At 31.0% G+C, this 24893-nt stretch overlaps 1 protein-coding gene across 2 annotated transcripts in view; it reads right to left on the bottom strand.

Annotated features, from left to right (window-relative positions):
* The window catches only part of PCDH10 (protocadherin 10), a 56803-nt gene that overhangs the window by 5606 nt on the left and 26304 nt on the right, over window positions 1-24893 (bottom strand). Inside the window, exon 5 of one of the 2 annotated variants that reach the window (XM_012766317.2) lies at window positions 733-11656. The exons of the other annotated variant lie outside the window; for it this stretch is intronic. Within the exon in view, the coding sequence (XP_012621771.1) occupies window positions 11637-11656 (20 nt within the window). The 3' untranslated portion in view covers window positions 733-11636. Of the gene's footprint in view, window positions 1-732; window positions 11657-24893 lie in introns of those variants that run through there. 2 annotated transcript variants of the gene reach the window in all.

Below are 24893 nucleotides of genomic sequence, written 5' to 3' on the forward strand. Positions count from 1 at the left end.
TCAAGTACCCAGGCTTATATTAATATTTCCAGGTAGAAGCTCTGAAAATATTTCTCTTGGGTATCTATCCCAAGAAGAAAAATATGCCTAAGCATATTGACCTTGGGAGTTCCTCAATTAAATGTCAACCAGATCACTCTACTGACAAACATGCTCAACAAGCCTTCCACACAAGCTCAGAGTTTACCCTCAGCATTTTAGAGCACCTGAATATAATTATGAGCAGACAGCTAAGAACCACAAGATGTTTCAAATAATTCCAGGAAAAAGACACTATTTAGGAAAAATAAAATGTAAAATAAACTATTATCAGTATATTCAGATGAATAAAAGACAGTACTGCATATGTTAAGAATTCAAAATACTTTAAAAGAGGACTATTCAGAAAATGAAAAGAACTCTTAGAATTAAAATAATAATAACAATAATAATACTAAAATAGACAGCTCAATAAAAGGGTGGAAGATAAAGATAATAAAATCTCCCAGAAAGTAGATTAACAAATATAGAACATATGGAAGAAAAAGTGAAGAAAATTGGCAGATCAGAAGAGGAGGTTCAACCTTCATATAATAAGGGATCCAGAACCATGAGGAAAGAAATGATGAAAGTGATAATTCAAGAAAATTTCCCCAAACTGAAAGGCTTAGATTCAAAGATTGAAAGAACTAAGTACTTGCAACATGGGTGAAAATGGATCCACATCAAATCTCATAATGTTATGAAATTTCAGAACATAATAACTGAGAGACCCTGTCACAAATTTACAAAGAAGTTAGGAGAAACTATGTTCATGAAAAGTTTGTTTATAAAAATGTTCTACTTACTTTAGAAGACGATATGGAAACCCTTTCAAAGAATCTGAGCTTAACGTCAGACAGATTTAACTTGTGTCAAGCCTGACCAAGACCTAAATTGTTCAAGAGTACACAGAGATTTTTGGTTCTCTCACACTACATATTGCTCACTGTTAAGGAATAAAGCCTAAAATTAAGGCCTCAATATCTGACATCACTAGGAAGGCCTTGAATAACCTAACTTCAAGTTCCCCTTACACTGCTTTAGAAGATAAAGTCTCCTAACTAGCAATTCTCTTTTTCAGGGGACCGGGTGCACGTTTTGCTTATCCTGAATAGTGGGTTTTGGTTCCCTGCTAACACACAGAATTGTTCAAGCCAATCACATCATTCCACTGGAAATGAAGGGGCAATTCTTGCCCTTGCTACTACAAAGCTCGCCTACTACAGTCCTTGGTTCTTTGCTCTGTTTCTTGTACGACCTCCTTGTGTCCCTGTTCAGAGTGCAGTGTCCTCCTCCCTCAGACTGTGAGAAGATATGATGAATAAATTGCTGGCTAGCCATTTGTCCAGCGTCCAGTGTTCCATGCTTTCCATCCACATAACCCTGGTAGGAATCCCTCCCTCACCAATAAGGTGAATAGGAGGCACAACTGTTTACAGGGTGATCCAAACATAACCAAGAATAGCTTTAGCTTTCATTAACTGCTTTTGGAGAACTAAGTTGTTTCATGGTATGGGGAAGGCTGCCGGGGACCAAATCACTAAATGCTTAGATAAGATCCTCCTAACCACACCATTCTCCTTTTCAAGGGAATCAGGCACAGTTCCTTCTTATCCCCCAATAGTGGGGTTTCAGTTCCAGCCCAGCTTCACGGAGTTACTCAAACAAGCCAATCACATCCTCTAGTAGAATGTTGCTCTCTCTGTCCTGAGTGAAACCCCACTGTGGCTTTGTGTTTTCTGTGATGTAACTGAAAAATTACTGTCATTTTCACCTGCCTGTTCAATATTATGTGTATGTGTTCTAGATTCCCATAACCCAAGGCAGGGATGAATAGTGGGTGATTAAAGCCACTCTTTACCTACCTCTCTATTTTTCTTTTAGTATTTGACAAATTAGTTGAAGTAAGTTGAGATAACTTGGGTGAATTTATTGGTGGGATGATGAGGATTTTGTAAAGTCAGGTTACTCAGATTTATTCTTGGTGAAGGATCATTTTGTTAAATATGATTTCTTTGGAAGATGTATTCATATTCGTTTGACTCTAGTTTTGCTTACTCATTACCAACATAGCATGTTGTTAAGAGGACTAAAATGCGTACATTAAAATATTTCATTTTAATATAAATCCATGGGGAACAATTACAACTGTCTTTAGTGTCTTGGACCAAATATAACAGTGCTTTGTATGTGAGAATCATCCTTACAGGTGAACACATGGTCTAAGAAAAGCATTGAAATTTTAAAATATAAAGTCAGGTTAGATGTTATAACTTATTGGCATATTTTTAAATAGAGTTACTCCTGGGTTTTAAAGTTAAAATAAGACACAAAGATTGGAAATGTAGCTTGGCATAGGTTTAGAATTCAGAGCAAAGAGAAAGGGTTAAGGTACGTGTTAGGTCTACGGTTAGATTCTTCCTTGAGTTGGCATATATTTATCTTATCTTCTTCATAGGTGGGATTAGGACCAGAGTATTTTCAAAGCCTTGTTCTGCACTAAAATTGTGTTGTTTGGTGGAACATACTTAAAAAAAAAAATTTAACAAATAAGATTAATCACTAGTAGAGGCTAGATTTATAGTTGATGAATACAGGTTTACCAACATAAAGGTGTTAAGACTTTTTCAGATATTTTTGCTGAAAACATTAGTTGAACTCTGATGGAAAGAACGGATAAAGAAGTGTTGCTTACAGTTATTATGTCTTTTATTTATTTGTATTAACATTTCTTCATCTTCATTATATATTGTCATGTGTATGTCACAAATAAAGCCAGAAAGTTTGACTTAATCTGTGTACTTTTTAAGTTGGTCAAGCTTGCGTTTAGCATATACTGTAGGCAAAGTTACACAGAAGAAAAACAAAAAAAAAACAACTTTAAAACTACTTATAATTTACATTATATATATAGAGAATTATTTCCAAAAATAAGAAAATTAATTTAGATAAAATTTAAATAGCAATGATAACCATCAATTATTATACACAGAGTAAAACAGAGTGCAGCACACATACTACCATTTGATATTAAGATAAAAATCTAGAATTCTCTGAAATTGTTTAAATATAATGTAGTTTAGGCCTAATTTGAGTAGCAAGCATAAACAAGAAAAAATCAGAAAGCCTCTCTACAAATGAGGTTAACTTCCTGCAGAAATGTTTCCTTTTCTTTTACATTGTCTTATTTAAAGGTAGCATGATCCACTGTGGCAAACTAAAAACCTCCATCATCGTAATTTCTCCCTCTGCCTCATCAGCCAGCTAGCCATCTAATCAGTGAGGAAGTACATCCATTTGTCCCCTGAAATGTCTCAATTCTGTCCTTTTGCTCCACTTTTACTAGTCCAGCCTGTAAGTCAATTGTGTTGACTTGCTGTCTCTCTAGAGATTTACAGTAGTCTATTCTTACTCCAATTTATTTTTTAATGTTGTAAATTACCTGGCTAAATCTAAATCAGGCAATGCTTGGTTATGTGCAGCATTTATTTTCATCTTTTATTATTATGATGATGTCTAATACTGGGATGGACTTTTCTATAGAGTATTAAAAATTTGTTTCTCATAAGGACATATTTATTACATCTTACTTTAAAACTCTGTGCTAATAAATCTAAACTTTAAAAATTACTTAATGCACCATTTTCACTCCACAGAACTGATTTGTAGTTGGAAACTTGCTTCCCACCTCAGCAGCAACAATACCTTTAACCAATAATTACAATGTTGTAACCTTGTCATGGAACTTTATAAAAGCTCACACCAGTGTCACATGTTCCTGCATGATGTAGGTGGTATTGCTGATTTTCCCGTTATGGTTCCTAAAGTTACAAGTACATTATCCTAGCATCCATGAGACACTTTGGAACTGGATAATATTTGCAAACACTGCCATGTGAGGCTATGTATGTCAAAGAAACAAGGGAATAAAGTGAGCATCTATGGAGGCATCCAGGGAAGTAGTTTGGTACTCTTTTTTAAAAAAAATTGAACGTATCTCTTCCCTTATTTACTCTTTCCTAGGACATTTTGTGTATCACTTTATTTCATTCTTTATCAGGTTTTAACTAGAATTGCCTATCATTTATTTTCATTACTTTTTTTCCTTGTTTTAACCTACATATATTAAAATCTCTCTCATCTCTCTCTTTTCTCTCTGTCTCACTCATCTCTCATTCTTTTTTTCTTTAATTCAACTTTCCGTGGTATATTTTATTATAACTATTGTGTTGTCTCTTCATGGTTTTCATAGTCTTTTCATAAATAAGGGTGGTTTTGACACAATGTCAAAGGAAATCAATCACTGATTGCATGGTGTTGAAAAGCCCAAGCCAGATTGTTGGTGATTAAATACCATTGCTTTCCAACTTGGGGGGTTGATCTTCTAAAGACTAATCAATAAAGGGGCACAGAATGTAGGTTTCTTTACCTACAATATGATTCTTTCTCTTCATGCATTCTTTCCTATGAGCCTTTAAAATGTCTATTACCATTCCTAATTATAGTGACACACAGGCACACAGACACACACACATATACACAACTTTGAGAGAAATATATTATTAAACAAGTTTTAAATTGGCCATTCACTCTATTATTAATTAGTAAGCACAACTAAGAATACGAGGACTCTCACACTTTTGAAATGAAATTCAGAATTTTAGGCTTCTGCAATTCATCATGCCAACATTTCTTTTCTTCCCTTTTTGATGATCAAGGGAAAAGTTACTCACAATGATAAGCGGAAAGAGGGGATGGGGTTGTGTTCCAGATTTGGGGGTTGCAATGTTAAATGTTTTTTACTCCCAAATAGACTGGTTGAGGAGTTGCCCAATGATTATCAACTGCTTTCAAAGAAAAAATAAATAAGCAAAACAAAACAAAATAAAAAGTATCTTCACCCACACACTATTCTTATTAGAAGTTTTTACACAGATTAATAAATTCCCATTAAAATATAAATTGTCCCTTAGAAACATTAATTAAGTTACAGATTAATATGAACTACTTTACTTGAACTGGGAAATTTAAAACCTAGTTTTCATGACAAGGAAATAAGACTTTTAATTGATTCAAAAGAAAAGAGAGAATCCTAGAAATATTTTGAACGTCTGAAGGACAGCTCTAGGGAACAGAGTCTGCCAACCTAAGTAATGACAACTTCAATAAGTCTACTATTACAGCAATTTAAAAAATCCAATTCTATTGAGGAGACACTCATTGCCCAAATTTATTTTTATAAAAATCATATGCAAAAAAGATATTTTCAAATATTCAGTATTTCCAACAGGCACTTATTTGTAAGGAAATACATGTTTAGAGGGGTCATAAAAATCAGATAAGTATGCCCTTATTGCAAACATATATGTTTATTTTTCAATAGTAGGGATAGGGAGTTATTTGAGAGTTGTAAAAGAGAGTTGAGGGAGATAAACTAGAACTCAGCCAGACATGAGTTTTATTTCTTGGTCTCCATACCACTGATAAATGGAGAGGCAAAAGTGAACTAAAATGATGAGTGGATAGCAAAGATGAATCTACTTTCATCTTGAGGTTTTGAAATTAATGTGGTTTACATACAACTATACAGCAGTCTTGAATTTTGAGAAAATAATTTTTTCAATTTTTTAGACAGTATTCTATACTTTTCAGTAACTAGGAATTGTGGTAAAATAATATTAATAATATATAAGACTTACTGTATGTTAGCAATGACCTATGTTGTCCATTCACCTAATTTTCACAAAAATTCTACAACTCTAAGTGTACTCATCCATATTTTACAAAGGGTAAAGATTAAGATTCAGATGTGAAGTAACTTTTGGAAAATATCTCCCGTGATTTTCCACAGCTTTAAATAAGTTTAAATTTGAAATAGAGATCATATGGTGCAGTGCTTTTCAAACAGTTTGGGAAGTGATTCACAGTAAGAAAGATATTTCACATTGTGACCTATTTCACACATGTATCTGAAAAAAGTTTCACAAAGAACTATTTGCTTTTACATGAATGATGTGTTTTGACACTTTTCTAAACTACATTTTTTTTCTATTCTATTATTTTTGCTTTTATGTTACCATCTTTACATAGTAAATTGATCTCATCACCCACTGATTGATTTTTACCACACATTTTGGTCACTTAATTATTTGATCATTTGATTATATAATATTTCCCTATGATTTCTTTAGAAATTAGAATTTTCTTGGAGGCAGATACTACCATTCATTTGTATTTACTCTCATTTTCAGATATCAATATATGTCTGTAATCTGATAAAATTTAATTTTACCCCTAAAAATTCATAATCTTGGTTAAATAAAGAGTCCATGATATGATTCACAGAAAGGGTGAAATTAAAGGACAGGAAGTAGAGATCTAAAGAGAAACCAAGGCAATTTGTAATTATAGCTTATAACATTTAGTGAGGACTATCATTCCCGTGTCATTTTATTCAGTTTTTTCCACCATAGAGTTTGTTTATTAGATGTTCAAAGCAAGAGAAATACCTAGTCCTCCCCCTTGTTGCCCTATAAAATGAATGCTTGTCCAGATATGTGTGGTTTAAATTCAAGAAAATCAGTTACACAGACAACACGTGAGATTAAGAAGCACATTTCTTTTACACCTTGTAGCTATTTTAGAACCTAAATTTTTATAGGATTAATCAAGGTTATTTTAACATTACAAAAATATCTATACCTTAATTCTGTTTTCTTCTTGGAAAATGATACCCACATGGATTGTTTCTTATGTTTCTATCAACTTTAAACATAAAACTATGTGTTTCTAAAATTCCAAATAAAATGTTTTCCTTTTATTGCTTGAAGGCACTCGTATCTCATCTCATGTACAACCCCTATATCAATCTTTGTGGACCCTTAGTATTACTATGAATCAAAAAATGTTAAAAAGAAAACACACCACCAGGTGGAAAAATACATACTAAATGATTCATTGTGGGTATCATGAGAATCTCATGAAACTAAATGCTTACTTTTGAAACTATGAATATAGTGAAATCCTTTAAAACCTAGCATATGTTGCTTCAAATGAGACTCAGTTTTGAACAGATGTCCCGTTAGACCTGTTATATTAAGACTAAAATTACTAAATCAGCATTAGTTGTTTTTAAACTTAGAGCCTATATTTTGCCACTGATTTTTATTCAAAGCTCCCACAGGCGTCAGTGGAAGATCCATGCATGGAAAAATGGCATAATATGTATCCTAGTTTTATTTATTTCATATGTATACAGCAGTATAAAATAATTTATTACATTTACACTCATTTTACTTATGTATTATTATAGCATTCACAGTAACAAACACTATAGTTAAGACTGAAACTCATCTCTTGTTATAATACCCTGTTTTCACTCACAGATAACTGTCTCAAAAATGTGTTTACAGCTGAAATTCCCTGCTTACTTTCAGCTCAAGGATGTATGGATGTATTGGAAGTCTAAGTTCTATTATTCAGAAATTTTTGAGTCTTGTGAAAATTTAATATTTTTTTGCACGATGAATGCAAGTTTTTATGCAACTCAAAAATATCTGGAGAGTAAAACTTCAAACTGAGCATGTGACAAGTTTTCAAGAAATAAAAGCCATTTTTCTAATTTTACAAATACTTAAAAAATAACAGTGATTAGAAATACATGCATGCACACTAAAGGTATTAGAATTTTAATCATATTATTGCCTGCAATACTCTGGCGGCACCCATCTACCAGCATTCTTACAGAATGCTATAATCTAAAACCTATGCCAAGTTCTGAAGGAAAAAAAGTACTCTACTGAACAGTTGCACAAATTACTGTATAAGGATTTTGACTTAGCAGAGGGCTATTACTTGAAGTACGAACAATATATAAAATAATTTTACTACTCCATGGTGTAAAAAATATGGGATTTTGTCACTTTCTGTTTTTCCTTGTTAAAAAGGAACATAAAAAGGATGTTAAGTGCAAAGCCTTTACCACTACAAAATTAGACTTGAAAAAGATAAAGAACCCAAGAAATTGTAATATGAAAAATATAAGATTTTCAGAAAAATCGTCAAGTATACCAATGTGTTCAGTATTTTTGAATTCCTTGGGTATTAACAGCACACATACAAATATGAGGGGGAAAACATGCAATGACAAATAACAGTCAATAACATAAATATTTTTCTTTATCCTGCTTAACTTTTGCCTCATTCTGACTGAATAATAGTGTTAAAAATTAACTGAACTCCAGTAAATATTTGGGAAGGTAAAATGGTACAATTAATTCACAGTTATTAAAGTTTATGTTGAAAATTTTGAGGATTTTTTTTCCCTCCTCTTATTGAAGAAGCAAGAGAGCTTCTATATTACAGAACATCGGACAGTAAATTACAACACAATTAAGAAATGAAACAGAATGAGTAACTGAAATACTTAAATCTTCCACTATCATTCTTAATTTGCAATGTTTGATAAAGGCATTGCATTTAATATCTTCATAAAATAAAATATACATATTTCCTTAATATTTCCCAGGAAAAGATGAGACACTTATATTATTGACATTATATCGGTAAAGTAATTCTGATGTGATATTTAAATACTTGATTTAAAATGATTTCACAAAATTATATTCACAAGCTAAAAATTAGAATTCTACATGTGGATGAAATATTTCTAAAAATTGTCGTTTGACATACTTTTGAAACATTAAGACACTGTTTCCACAGGAAAATATTTTGACTTTTACTGCTCTAAAACTAACCATGTTAACAAGGAGTAAATGACATGATTATGCTTTTCTGAAATAATTTATTGATGAAATACTGTCTAATAAGGTGGATATTATTTTTCTTTATTGTGTATAAAAATTATGGAAGATTAGATATTAAAACCACCAGATTAAATAGAAATTTATTCTAAAATTCCTTGACCTACTAATCTAATAAGTGCTTATTTGGAAACCTTCATTATTGGTTGGTTGCACTTTCCATTTTTTAGTCCCTCTCATTGGTAGACAATATTTTAACCAATTTACTAAATTTATATCCTTACTCTGTTGTAACTTCTAATTTATTCTGAATTCAATATAATAAATTTGGTTAATGATGTAATAATTTAGTATTTTATATTTAAGTAATTTTATTTGTCCCACAAATTAAGTGACAATTTGTTGTTTTTGCTTTTGTAGATTGATGATATAAGAACTAAAATGCAAGTTAGTATAACTAGTTACTATGATATATAAAACATAACTAATACACAAATATATGGTATAAAAAGTTGGTTTAAAGGATATTATATACAATGGAATAAAGGGTTAAATAATTAAAGAAAATTTCTTTAAATCAAATGAATTAATATAAGTATTATATATGAAGTGGGTATGATCTTATTTTTAATAAATGCAATAAGGAAGATGGATGTGATTTTCCTCCATGATTATAAAATGATGCATGAAAGGTTTTAATTAAAGCAGAGTGATTCAACAAGAAAATCATTTTCTTGTTTAAAAAGCAATTAGAACAAACACACTTTTTTCCAGTTAAATTATATATAAACATTTCCTTACTAAAATAGTCTATCATTCAAAATATTAATGTACTAATGCCAAAAGTCTGAGAAAATGTTACTGCTGCACTTAGTGAATGTATGTGCTTTTTGTATTACATATGATTGATTAGCTTAATATATTTTAAAGGGTCCCCAAAAGATTGGAACATCACACACATTATTTTGATACATAAACTGATTGGGATGTGACATATTAATGTCTACTTTGATAACAGTCAAATGAGTGATACCAAGATATCACTCTAAACATACACATCAAGGATCTATGAATTTAAATATGTATTTTAATGCTAAATATAAGGAAAAGTATTCCACTTAAATTACATAAAATTAGAGGAAGAATATTTGTTAAGTTTTAGTCTGTTCTTTAATAACATAGCACAGCTCAAACTATCACTGAATGTAAGATCAGTTAAAAACTAAAGGAAGTATTTCAAAATAGGTCTGTAATTTGGACATTTCAGTATAACATTGGATGCTTTTTAGAGGGGAAGTGTGAAAATTCTGATTTTGCTTGGAAGATTATCTCACTTTCTCTGATTTTTTCCTCTCTTAATTGGGTTTCAACAAGCAATAAACACCAGTAGAAAAAAATATGTAAAAGAAAGAAAAATGCATGTAACTAAATTTAATAATTAACCTTGTTTGTTGACATAAAAGGCAAGCTTAACTTTTCAAGGCTGATTCATGAAGAATTTTCTCATTAATAAAACACTGACTACATTTAAGCTATAAAATTTTCACACATAATACTGAAACAATAATGTACCATGTTTCTATCTCCAAATTTATTTGTTTTAAATTTAGAGATCCTGTATATTTTATAGTTACTTTTTACCAGTTCAGATGATTTATATATCTCTATATATTCATATAGAGTTATAAATAGATTTTATAATCATGTATAATTAAGAGTCACAAAACTATGTAAAACTACGTAAAATAAAATTCTGTGTGAGTTATATGACTGAGGACTTCTTAAAATAGTAATCTTCAATTACATATTTTACACCACAAAATGTACAGACACCCAGTTTTTTTTCTAACAACAAATACAGGTGAAGTTATAGATTCTTTATAAAAGCTTTAAGTGATTCTAAATTCAAAGCCATAGAAATAGAATCAGAATCATGTCGATCATTAGATATTTTGATAGTACATATTAAGTGCTCCATCTGATAACATTGACAGCTACATCTTTGGCATTGAAAATTCAGTATGAGTTCTTGACAAAATTTTGTAGCTTAGAGCATTATTTTCTTTTAAACAAGGAAAAACAGGGTTGAATAAGATATGAAAACTGGGAGGAAACTATTGATGATTTTTTTTTTCTTAGCAAGTTTATCTTTGGGACCCTGAATTACCTGTTACTTTATTGTATGATGTGGACTGTATGAATCCATTTAAAAACCAACTGAGTTGTACTACATTTTAGGAAAATTATATAATATAATATATATTTTATATTTATTTAGAAGCTTTGAAATAGTACAGTAAACACTTTGCAACACGGTGTATAAACTACAGAATGTCTTTGATATTTTGTGGGTCTTCAGAATACAACATTTTTACCCACAGGTGAAAAGAACATAATCACAATTTCTCTTGTAAAGTTGGAATAGCTTGGGGAACACTTGATCACACAAAAATAATATAAAACAGTCAAGTTTAAAACAGTGATATTGCATTTATAATGCACAAATTTCCTTTATCTTTATGACTGGCTTCTTGTGGTGAATATAAACATCTAAAGGGCTCAGTGACATTTGGAGAGAGAAAGATATATAGTGCTGTAAACAGGCACACACTGATCGGAGAGGCAAAGTCAGTTGCCTCTAAAGTTTCTACAGTTCTGCACATTTCAACTCATTTCTCAGGCCTGCTGAGAGCAATTAGGTCCTATAATTGGCCACGATGACTCCGCCGGAAATCTAACACTCAGTTACATACAACTAACTGAATGGCCAAGATAATGAAGTTGAAAAGTTGATGCTTTTGTTGGTCGACTTTGTGCAAATCATGCTGCTTCAGGTAAGTCCTGTAGAATTGACTAGCATATCCTTTTCCGTGCTGTGAAAAAGAAAGAAAAATACTCTAAGAAAAGGAGGTTTACTTTTGGAGTTTAGAATTGCACATTATTGTAAAAGAAATAAATGCAAGTGAAAACTAGTTGTGCCCTCATACCGGGCCTATGCAGTGTGAAAATATTTTAGCATTAGTAGTCACAGTCATTCTGTTGTTTGGTTTTCTGAAAATGCCAATTTTTACATTCTTATAAATGAGTTTTGAATGAGAAATGTTTATTTTATAAACCAGCCACCAAAGATGTGGAGATAACTCTTTAAAATTATCTATAAAACAATCCCTACTTCACTATTTATGCACAATCAGAATATAGAAAAAAATGTGTAGCTCCTACATTTCTAGAACAAGTCTTTAGAAAATCTATGAATAACTTGTTATACATTTAATTTAATCAACTCTTAACTTATATATATTAAACCAATATATATTAGAAAAAACTGTACCAGAAACTCTTTATGTAGTTTAAAGATGACTTCTTTTTTATAGGTTTATTTCATTTTTAAAATTATATAAAACCAATTCTTTTATGGCCTACAATTTTTAAAAAGTAAATTTATCCCCTAAAATGAATCAATTCATAAATTGTTCATAAAGAAGTTAATAAAGGCAAAGGGGGGAAAGATACTATCAAATTTGCTCCAGTCTCATCAAACATTGAATTATGAAGCAGAATGACCAGTTCACTTGTTCAGATTTCATATTAAGTATTTTGTTTATTTATAGTGATAAAGGCTATTTCTTCCAATCTGTCAACAATCTTTGTAATATCTGACCATGAGCACAGTGAGAACAGAAATTATGTCATTAGATCAGTATCTGGCACATAATAAATAGTTCAATTTAGATAAAAATCACATATATGCATATCTCATTAAAAATTAAGAGCTACATTACATGGCATAACTGAATTGTTTTATTCTGGTGAATAGTTGCTTTTTTCCTTTTTTAAACAAAGGTAAGAATATGTTGATCATTTCAATCATTCTCTATTTCCACTCATTTCAAGTAGATTGTCTAGTTATCTATTTTTTCCTAATTTGTTTTCCCTACTTCTCTCATTTATTTTCCCTCAAAAACTCAATTTCTGACCAATGAAACATTTCTTCACTGGTTTACCACTTAGCAAGCACATCAATTAAAACTGTAACAGTCAGGTACCACCATTGAGAGAAACTAAAGTGAAAATGAATATTTACATGTATTGTGTAGCAACCAATATTGAAAGTAATCAAAATATATTTTGTTGTATAATATCATATGATATCAGGAATATAAATTGGCCTTCTCTTCCCAGTTCTTCCAGGAGTTGGGAAAAGCTGGGTTGAGAGGGCAAAGAAAAAAGAAAAAGAAAAATATAAATGTTATTTGTATTTCCTTTACAATTACAATATTGGACCACACAGTAGCTATCATAACTTACCTGATTATAATGCTACAGGGGATGTTCTATAAGCAGATAGAAACTTTGCTCTTTTAATAGAGTTAAATTCTGTTTTTCTATGTCCTTGAATTCAAATTTCCTGTTTCATGATAAACTTTAGTGTAAATAATTCAAATATATTTTGTTTATATCAATCTTAATCCAAAATTATTCAATAAATTAGAATAATGCAACCATAAACATTCGAATATGTAAAATAAATTAGAACAAATAGTTACAGTCACCAAATAACTTATTGCCCAAACTGGACACTTTGGTGAGTGAAAGAGAGCACTATTATTAATTACATAGTATCTTGTGCTTTCCTAGAAAACACAGGAAATATGGTTATCTACAAATAATACTTTTTTCAAAATAAATTGGAGATGCTACTTACAAGTTGAAGCTTTTTATTTTAATAGAATAAATTTAAAAATGCTGATTTTCAGGAAACATTCTTTTCTTAGTTCAAGGACAAAAGAAACTCAGGTGTGATCTATACTCAACCTATAAACTAATTTATTATAAATGTGAAAAAACCCCAACTGTATTGAAAAAACATATCTTAGTATAAATGCAGAAATTAATCAACTTAGCATGTCTAAATTAGTAAAATATCATTTCCATTTAAGTTAAAAATTACTTATAATAAAGGCTGTTAGCATGGATCTTATATGTTTGATTTAGTAAGGATATAAAAAAATTATATATTATTAAAATGGTTCACGGTTATAAGAACACAGAAATTTAGCACACATTGTCCTATCTAAAATATAAACATAAACTTAAAAGACATATTCTAATTGTTGGTTAGGGTTACATGTGGGTTGTTTTATTTAAAGTCCACCTATGATAGTAGTTTGTCTGAATAATATAATCACCTTTTAAAAAAATGTACCTCCTACTACCTATCTTAATTCAGGCATGCAAATCGGAATAGGACAAATATAAGAACTGAGCTTGAAGGTCAGAACAAATTAGATTGGGAGTGAAGATTTCCTCCATTTTAGAAGCTAATCTCACATAGGCAAGTACAGTTGTTCCTCAGTATCTGAAGGAGTAGATTGGTTGAAGAACTACCCCACAGACACCCAAATCCGAGGATGTCATGTCCCTTATATAAAATGTCCATAGTATTGGCATATTACCTGCATGCATCATTCTGTGTGCTTTAAATTATCTTTAGATTAATTATAATATTTGACAAAAAGCCTACACATCACATTATTCCTGTGAATTCAACGTAGGGCTTGACAGGTGGCAAATTCAAGTTTTGGTTTATGGAACTTCATGGAATTTTTTTTCCTGAATATTTCATTGAACCCAAGGATATGCAGGGCCAACTGTACTGTCAAACAGGAAATACTATTACTAAAGTTATAGTCATATCCAATTTATTTCAAAACTTTTAAGAGGTCAGTTTAAATACTGAACAATCTTTATTCTTTTAGAATTGTATGGGTTAATGTTGGACAAGTAGCAAACAAATATTATCCTTCCCCCTTCCCCCCAAAATAATCAATGTAATTACATTTTGGAGTCATTGCCAGAATTATTCCACAGTGTTAAGTAGTATGGCCATTCATTTGCTGATACATTTCAGGCTAGAGAGAATAGGTCAAATAAATAGATTCTATGCTCTCTGATGTATTTGACATATGTTTTGGAATTATCAAAGCACAGTTGGAGAATTTTGGTTTTTTTCTTTTCATTTTGCACGTGCTTTTTTTTTTTCTAGCTATACATCAGCTTATGTAGGGAATTGACCACTTGATAGTGATAAAGGCTTTCTTTTCAGTCAAGTCAAAAGTAATAGGAAAGGGACTGCATGTTCCTTTTTAATTCTATTCATTTACTGCATTTATTCTTCATAGTCACACAAATGTTAGATTCAAGACACTTATTATGTCTGAACTATAGATGAAAAAGTTCACTTAATGTAAGAGAAATTCTCAGATATCTACCTTCTTATAATTTAACATATATAATATTTATATATGTTCCATGGTGTATATTTTTCTTTATATTGTAGAATCTTGTTGCTTTTTTATAATTTGCAAAGTATAATATCAAACTGTGGGAAAAATTAAACATTTAAATAGATTAAAAATTTAAGATATTAAACTGATTAATGACATTAGAAAAATGACTGTAACATGTATATTGAAAAAATAAATGCAAAATTATCAGTACTGACATACTATTATACCACATAATTGCCTGGTGAAAAATAATTTTATATAATACATTAAAATGACAATTTAATAACTTGAATATTCACATTGCCATACTTGCATAGCAGGAAACAAAATACCCTTTATACTTTATGACACTATAAATCTCAGAAGCAATAAATTAAGCTTGTGAAATAATTTAATCATCTATTTCTACAACTGAAAGAGACAGCCTTCAAAAATCTTAGATGATTGAGATTCTCAACTACAGTGAGAAATTTCCAGAAGCTGAGATCAGTAACCTACTCCGGTGCTCATTCAAATGTTTAATGAGCTTCACTGTCAGGAATACTTCTTTATGTATAAAGTGAATCTAGCATGCAAGAATTTGAACCCCTTACCCCCTGTGGAAGTCAGAAACACTTGATCTCTGTTCTCTGTGTAAAAGCACATCATAAACCTAGTTTAAAAGTAATCCTCCATTAGAAATTTGTCGAGTTGAACAATTTGTTCTTTCAACTCTCCTCTGTCTTATTCTTGAACTACTTTTGATGATTTCCTTTAACATCTTTTTAAATAATTTTTTTGTTTGTTTAACCCTATATCCGATTATCATCACAGTAGTGTTAACTATTTAAAGAGGGTACCAGGAGTTGGAGCCTGAGCAATGACTACATCTTAGCAAGATCTCATCTCTACAAAAAAATTTTTTTAAATTTAGTTGGGCATGGTGGTTCATGCCTGTAGTCCTAGCTACTCGGGAAGGAGATTGAAGTCAAAGGATCTCTTGAGCCCAGGAAGTCAAGTTTATAATGAGCTATGATCATGCCACTGCATTCTAGCCTGAGTGTCAGAATGAGACCTCTCTCTGAAGAAAAAAAGAAAAATGTAACTACTCGATTTATCTTTTACTTTCCATTTGAACATTCAATTTGCTTTTATTTTTGAAAATGTAGTTGTATTGTTTGCATGGTAGGTCCTGTTTTCCTCCTCACAAAAAACAATTACAGATAGATTTTTAAGTTAACATATTTAGAAATATACATAATAAAAAAAACAACCTGATTACATATTGTGGTTAATCATGGCTTATAAAAAGACTAAAAAGTCTCCTGTTAGGATAATGTATTGTCTTTGTGTTCAACAATAATGATTTAGTGCAATATAAAATTGAGTTATTTAATTCATAAGATTCATACTAAATTTACTTTTTTACTTTCATTAAGCAGTATGCCTTTTTATTCTAGCTTGACAAAATTACCACATTATAGAACAAATGTGAAAAACAGGAGTTTGTTAGGAGAAAGTAGTAATATGTATAAACTTGATTAGTCTTTTAGAAAGGAAATTTTGTGAAATAAATGACTCAAACAATCTTTTAGATCATGAACGTAAAACATATGTAGTAAAGCCAAGTCTTTATTTTTAGTTTAGTCTATATGTAGATCCAGTGCTTAAAACATACTTTCCAATTAATATTTATTAAATTAACGTTTGAATCCATGGATATTTTAAAAGATAAGAAAATTGGCAAGGTAGTTTTATGAAGTAGAACTGTACATCAATGAATGAGTTAAATGGATCATTTCTAAGAGAGGAGAGAAGCATGCTGAGCATAATGTTCTCTTCATAGACATTCTAGCTCTAGCCAACTCCAGCACCCTTGAATAGTCAGCCGTCACTCTTAAGATTCTAATGTTACCACTATGATAGAGACTAAATACCAATTTCAGGCTATGAATTAAAAATGGAGTGGGCCTCAGTTTTCCCACCTAGTGGGGTATATGCAATGAAGGAATTTTATCTGATAGTCTGTAAGATACCTTACAGATCAAGTAGAGTTGGTACACTGCAAAGCCCTATATTTACTACCAGTGAAAATTTCATAATTTAGTATTGCTTGGTGTTTATTTTTAAACAAAATGTCATCGCTATGAAAAAGAATTAGCCTTAAAAATAGGGGATTCTATTTGTCCACAAATGTCATCCACAAGTTAAATGGTATACCATTACTCTCACATAGCTTTGTATGAAAAAGTGAGTCCCTGGAAACATCACAGATTCCTTATAGATAGATGATTAGTTAGATGCTTAAAAATTTCTATATATGTATGTGCTTGTTTGCATGTGTGTGTGTGTAAATCAAAACTACCTTCTCACAAGGCAATAGTACATCTATAACTGTTTCACCATGAAATATCTATCTAGTCCGTGGGTTACTGCACCCATGTCAGCTACATCTAATACTATTATGTTAATAGATACCATTATAGTCATATATAGTAGATGACTATAATGAATAGAATATTTATCTCTAATTAATTATATTGATGAAGAGTGCTTTGAACTATGACAAAAACTAATGATAGTGAATAAACTCCTTTACACAATACACTTTGAATATTATTATCTGAGTTGATTTGAGCAAGATATCTATAAACACAAAATGTTATAAAAACACTTGCAACTTTTCCAACTAGAAACAAGAATTGTCAATATTCTAAAGATTTGTTTTTAAAACTCTAGAAACATTAAACTTAGAAATTAAAATATTTGTTTTGAAAAGACAATGTGCTTGCATGGAATTTTGAGGAATGAAGAGATCTAGTTCAAATTTCTCTGAAAATACAAAAAACTCTTGAAAGCTTAATAAATTTTCATTGACAGGAAAAAACAATAAGATATGACCGTATTCAGGGCACTTTGGCCACTCTGCCAGGTACTCTTTGGTAAACAAAACCCTGTTGCTTAATCAGTGTCTTTTTTTTTTAGACAGAGTATCACTCTGTTTTTCTTTTTCTTTTTTTTTTTTGAGACAGAGTCTCACTCTGTTGCCCTTGATAGGGTGCCCTGGCATCAGCCTAGCTCACAGCAACGTCAGACTCCTGGGCTCAAGTGATCCTCCTGCCGCAGCTTCCTGAGTAGCTGGGACTACAGGCATGAGCCACCATGCCCAGCTAATTTTTTCTATATGTTTTTAGTTAGCCAAATAATTTCCTTCTATTTTTAGTAGAGACAGGGTCTCACTCTTGCTCAGGCTGGTTTCCAACTCCTGACCTTGAGTGATCCGCCCACCTGGGCCTTTTAGAGTGCTAGGATGACAGGTATGAGCCACTGTGCCCAGCCCTAATCAGTGTCTTAAAACAAAATTTGGAGACTGAATTATTTTTTACATGCTCTGGCCCTATATTGGCATATATTTAGGAAATGCAAATCTAACATATATTTTTCTCCATGTTTATAATATCATTGAAATTTTTTTCTGAAATCTCCACTAAATATGGCAATTGTGATTTGTTCCAAAAATATTTGAAAATAGCATCCTTTACATTAGCAATAAAGAAATACCCTTGAAATTTCTTTTGAAATAATTCACTCAGTTATTTCTTACTTTAATAAAGGATATTTTCATTTAAGTTAGAAAATATCAGTATTTTCTGTATCTGAAATTCCAATGGAATATCAATATATTCCTTTAAAAAGTAAATGGTTCTTTATTTCTTGTGAGAAGTATGGAGCTGATAATATTTACTGACATTTAGACACTTATTTTTCAAGTGGTTTCCTTCCAAACAATAGAGTAAAAAGATTAAATTAGCAATTTCCTTGTAAGGTTGAAATTAGCATTAATTTTCAAAAAGAAAGCATGAAAAATGTCTTAAGGAGATCGGTCATTCCTGTAAATACAGGAATATTGCACTTGTGTAGAACTATTTCCACCAAACATTGTTATATTACAATATTTACTCCTACTAGTAATGTACACAACTTCATCTTTTATATTAAAACCAAGTAAAAATTCCAGTAATGTAAAATTGAAAAAACATACAAATAAATACATAAGATCTCAAGAATGAAAAAACAAACACCACATGCACTCTCTAATAAACTAGAACTAACAGATGGGTACACAAGTGCTCAGGAGGAAATAAAAGTCATTGGAAATCCATCAGGGGGAGGGGAGGAGGGAAGGAGGGGAGGAGCAAAAACTCCCCTAATGAGTACAGTGAAAGATATTCGGGTGATGGACATATTTACAGCTCTGACTCAAGCCATGTATCAAAAACATCTATTTCCCCTTAATATTTTGAAATATAAATAAATAAATAAAATTTTTAAAAAAGGTATTATTTTAAAAATATATAGCCATGTGTCTAATTTATTAACCACTAATAGCATTCTTAAACAGGGTTAAGGTTTCAAACTAATTTAACCACAACCTTAGAGAATTAAGCAATGAAAATAAGTGGAAACTCTTCTGGATTGGTAAATAAAATATTTAAAAAGTCTATTCAAGCACATATTCAAAAAGACAGGCAACACACACTATTTAGAAACAGTGTGTAAATATCTAACTATTTATTTAATATACTTGGTGACTTGATTTTCCTTAACATCATTCAGTTACTTCTATGTTAAGGCAAATAGCAGATTAAAAGTAGGAAGGGCAGACTCAGAGGAGGGTTGAAAATGCTGATACACTGAAAAGCTGGCCACAGAGGGAATACGTAGAAAAAACTCCCTTACACTAAAGCAGGTTATGAACCCTAGGACCATAGGTTTTGGTAACCTGTCGAGTTTGGTTACTAGATAAAATACAGTGTAGTGTGACCAGTAACATATGAACGTCAGAACAACAAATAATTTGTTAGCATAAATATCACCCCATGTAATATTTGGGTGTCATGTACTTTTATTTGTTAGACCTGGCAACACTGTCCTCAAGGCATTTGCTTCATGAAAGCAGAGATGACACTACTTACCACTAAAGCAGAAAAATGTTGCACTGTTTTTTAATTGTTTTGTAAGACTAGTTCATGTAGTAAGTTTTCTACATATTTCCATCAAAAACTATTTAAAATTAAGGTATCAGTTCAAAAGGAAATAAAGAATCAAAATTCAATCATCTGGAATAAAACTTTGTATTTAATGACTAATTGGCTGATTATCATACATAAACAAAATCTTAATTATTATTTAAATTATTTCTTTGCATTATGATTAAATTTTATCCCTGGTTTTTGAGTGAAATCTGTTTTTGTGGGATAGATATAACATTTTAAATATAATATTCTTTCTTCTTTGCATAATAAACATAATATTTAATTACCTGTTCTAAAATCCAAGCCTAGGTACATACTTTAGTTTTAGTTATATCCCAAAAACTCATTAAAGTACCTCCTTTACCCCTTTCAATTTAATCTGTTATCAGGTAATTAGAGATTTGAAAACTGATGGACAGTGAATTAAATTAGCTTTAAAAAAATCACATAAATGCTAAATTTTTGAAATAAGATTATATCATGCTTATTAAAGGAAAAAATTCATTTTAATTACATTCTAATTAGATGCTAAGATTTAGATCCTTAGTTACACTATTTTCCATAAGTTTAAACTTTTTGTTCAATTAGGGTTCATATTAATTATTAAAAATATTTAACTACATAGCAAAGTAAAAAATTATTTTATATATTTACTATCTATGCAAAGTATCACAATCAATTTAGATAAAAGTTCAAATTTTAAACAATCAAACTTTGTTTAAAGGATTTTGGATAAATAGTATTGACAATGTATATTTATATATAAAATATTGTGTCATTATTAAAGTATGACAAATGTACAAACAATCCTACATACATATCTCATAATAAAGCTTTTGCAAAAAATCAAAATTTTGCAATATTATTTTTTTAAAAAATCATCTAGGGTACCCATTAGTTGATACAATGTCACAAAACAAACATCTAAGAAAAAACTTGAATATAACTTATGCAATAATGATGACGAGTAAGAATACCATATACTTAAAAACTGTTACATGAAAAACTCAGAAACCTAAAGGAAAGTCAGATAAATTGCTTGCAGCCATAATGATCCAGTACTAACAACCACCGCCTCTCCATAAACACGTATCCACGATAGCTCCCCATTATGTTCATGTGTATAGTTACCTTCTATTTACTTAATGTTCACATGTATGTTTGTAAATGATATTTGAGCAACAAATGAAAAGAGATTAGTGAAATTAGCAATTTTGTGATAGTGAAACATGAGGTTTAAGGAGTTGTGAAAGAGAAAGTGATGTATCAGAAAAAAGAATAAAAGAACTAGTATAGTTAAGGCCCGAGTAAACACATGAAAATCATGGAAATTTGAAAAGATAAAATCCAGGTGAGATCATTTGGGGCTGGAAATGGTTGGATGTTTTGTAGTTTTTGTTTGACGTTTTTTCATGTTCAGAGACTACTGTAATTTTATTATTTACCTCAAAGTAGATGCTTAGACCACTTTCATTTAAAAAAAAAAAAAGAAACGTAGCTTACTTATTTCAAATTGCGCCATTTATTGATTCATTGATCTAGTCTATAAGCATTTATGGGTGTCTACTGTGCTCCAGATACAGTTCTGGAACACAGGACTTTAAAATGAATGCACGTAGATTCTTCTCTAAAAGTTTTACAGTCCAATCGACTAGTAATTGTTACACAAAATATTTTAAAGACAGCAATTATGTATAAGAATCTATAATAAGTTACAGGAAGAGTATATATACCTCTGTCTGGGAAGGCTTCTCATTAAAGGTAAAATGAGTTGAATCTTGATTGATTAGTAGGAGATAGCCATGCAGAGGGAGAGCAGAATGGTTTTGTAGATGAGAGAGCATTCCAGAAGGAGAATTGAATGTGTAACCATATATGGGCTTGAGAAAAATGGCGTATCAAGAAGCTGACTATTCATTAAATGGCATGAAGCAGAAAATGTAGGCAGGGCTTAAAAATAAAAGACTGTAAGAGCTAGTATAATTATGAACATTGCGGCTGCCACGGAGACCCTCTAAAAAATTTTAAGGAGAATATTAGAGTCACATATCTTAAGAGAAATATTCTAATTAGTTAATAGTGGAAGTCAGACAGAAAGATTGGGGGGTCCTCATTGATTTTGGTAAATTAGGCAGAAAACACTGGATTTGAGGAACACAAAAGAAAGTATATGTGTGCCTTTTCTCAGAGCCCAGCAGAAAACCCAGGTTTCATACTTTGCATACCTGGAAGTAGTCTGCATTAGATCACACTAAATCTTCAAAATGTTAACAAAACTTTCTGCATTCAAAAAGACAGCCTACGTGTTTTGTGGCTGACACAGTTCTAAGGATAATTGTGAAAGGATAAAAGTGGTGAAATGAGCTAGTCAAAGAAGGGATTCTAGACCACTGTCTCAAGCCTTAGATAGTGTCCCCAACAATGAAAGCCAGGAACCTATAGAAGAGCACTGGAAATTTTTTCCAAAACATTTAGCAAAGAAAAAAATCAGCCAGATAATGATCATAGACTAATATTAAATTCACTTTATAAATGTGAGGCTGAATTTTTTTTTATGGTCTGCAAGTCACAGTATGAGTGAAGACACAGGGATAATTTTAATTATAGCATTTCAAATAACAAAATTCAAATGATTAAAAGTCACATACATTTAATCATCAAATCTTTCCTATGCAAAAATAACCCCTGCTATATTGCAATCTACTAGTATTTTCAGTTATAATCTTTTCTCATGTCTACTTTTTGCTTCTACAAATCTTAACTTAAAAAAGAAAGTACACTGGCTTTTAAGACCGACTCACAATAATAATAATAATAACAATAAATGATCAGACATAGTTTAGCATTCTACTGAAATGTACTCCCAATGGTTTACCTAATGGGTTATCTATCAGTTTTCCAATCAAAAATCGATTCTCTGACATATGAACTTTATCATCATCATCATCATTATTGTCAATGAAATCTTCTTTCAATCACCCAGTCTCACTTGATGAGAACTACACTTGATGACTATCTTTACATTTTATTAGTATATTTATCTTTCTAATCCTATTTTTTCCCCAAAATTTCTCTAATAGTAATCTCTTCCTTTTCTTTCTCCACTAGGAACATTCTTGTTCAGACCTTATTGCCACAATGCCTGACAACTACCATAATACTCTATTAGTAAAACAAAAATGCAACCCTAAACAAATCCTTGCTAACTTCCTTCTGAATAGTGTTGAATTTCTTAAGCCTGGATTCCAAGTAGTGAATTGGTTCCAAATGCCCACTCTAGAATTAGATGGTCTCAAAGAAAAAGCATGGCTCTCCTTTACTAGCCATAAAATCATGGAACAAGTTACTGGACATCTCTTTTTCTTAGGTTTATAATCTATAAATTGGAGACAGTAAGAATATCATTTGAAAGGATTCGTATCTGAAAAGTTTGTAGGATAGGTCCAGGCACATAATAAATACTCAATAATTGTTAGCAACTATTATTGGTATTATTATGCAAAACATGCCTTAATCTATCCAAAACTTAACTTTCAAACCTTAACCTCCACTATACCTCTGGTTTTATTTAATAGGCTTAGCAATTTAAAATATTCACTTCTCCACATTTATTATTTGCTCTCTAATTCTGCACTTTTGTTCATGCAATTCCCTACTCCTAGAATGTCCTTTGTCTCTTTATAGTATAGGAAGCAACAAATTGTATTTTATAATCATACAGATAGTGCTCAAATAGTGGCCCCAAAGTGAGCTCTATAAATCCTTCCTTGATTATACTGTAAGGGATCTTTCCCAAAGATAACCAAAGACATTTTATTCTAATAAAGTAAATATCACGTTCCTCTTTTAATGAGATGTAAAATTTTAAACATAGAATCATTGAAAACCAGTACATTTCAAGAAGAGGGGAAAGGCTTAATTGCAGTCAACTATAGTAATTTCATTCACAAGCATATTAAATAAAAAAAAATTGAAATGTTTTAAAATTTCATTTCTTCCACAGCTGGAATGAGCATTATGAAATGCAGGAGTATTATCATTTTGTGAAAAATGAGAAATTTTTGTTTTCATATGAAAAATGAACATAAGAAGAAATGAGATTATGATTTTGAAACAAAATTGGGCACTGGAACTTAGTTGTTAGATCTCTTGTTATTCAGGCAAAATAGTGATATAGATGCAGTTGTTGTAGAAGGGGGAAGACAGAAAACACACAGAATCATAAAATCGTGGGAACTCCACAGAGAGCTCAATGAGTAAACCAAAAGCAGAAACTACAGTTTGGGCAGTTTCTTAGGTGTTTCTCAAATGGGTATGTGGTATTTTTTATTTCTGCCTTACTTTGAAAGACAAAGGTACAAAAATATAAATATAACGCTGGCGGAGAGAATCAGGTTTATCAGATAAGACTTTAGGGAAGAACAAAGGAAGCAAAAAAATCTTTGGGCTTTTACTTGTTCAAATACTGATCTATGACATAGATATCATTGGTGTGTCTTACAGAAAGACAAGGTTCTCCAAGCTAACAGACTGTTATCAATTACTTCAACGATTTTAGGGCATCTGTGTCTCTCACACAAGAATATCAGAATTGTTTGAGTAATAATATCCTAAATCCAGAATTTACACTAACTGGCAAGTACAACTGTCTAAATATGGATCAGTCAAATTGTATGTAGACATTGATTTGTTTCACTTTTTAAATTTTTTGGCCCAAAGAAATAGACATCATCCCCCCCCCCCATAATCAAATTTAATATGCTACCTCCTATACTGGAATAAAAATCTGTAGCTTAAAAAATAAG

The sequence above is a fragment of the Microcebus murinus genome, chromosome 15 (assembly GCF_040939455.1).
Source record: "Microcebus murinus isolate Inina chromosome 15, M.murinus_Inina_mat1.0, whole genome shotgun sequence".
Taxonomy (NCBI): Eukaryota; Metazoa; Chordata; class Mammalia; order Primates; family Cheirogaleidae; genus Microcebus; species Microcebus murinus.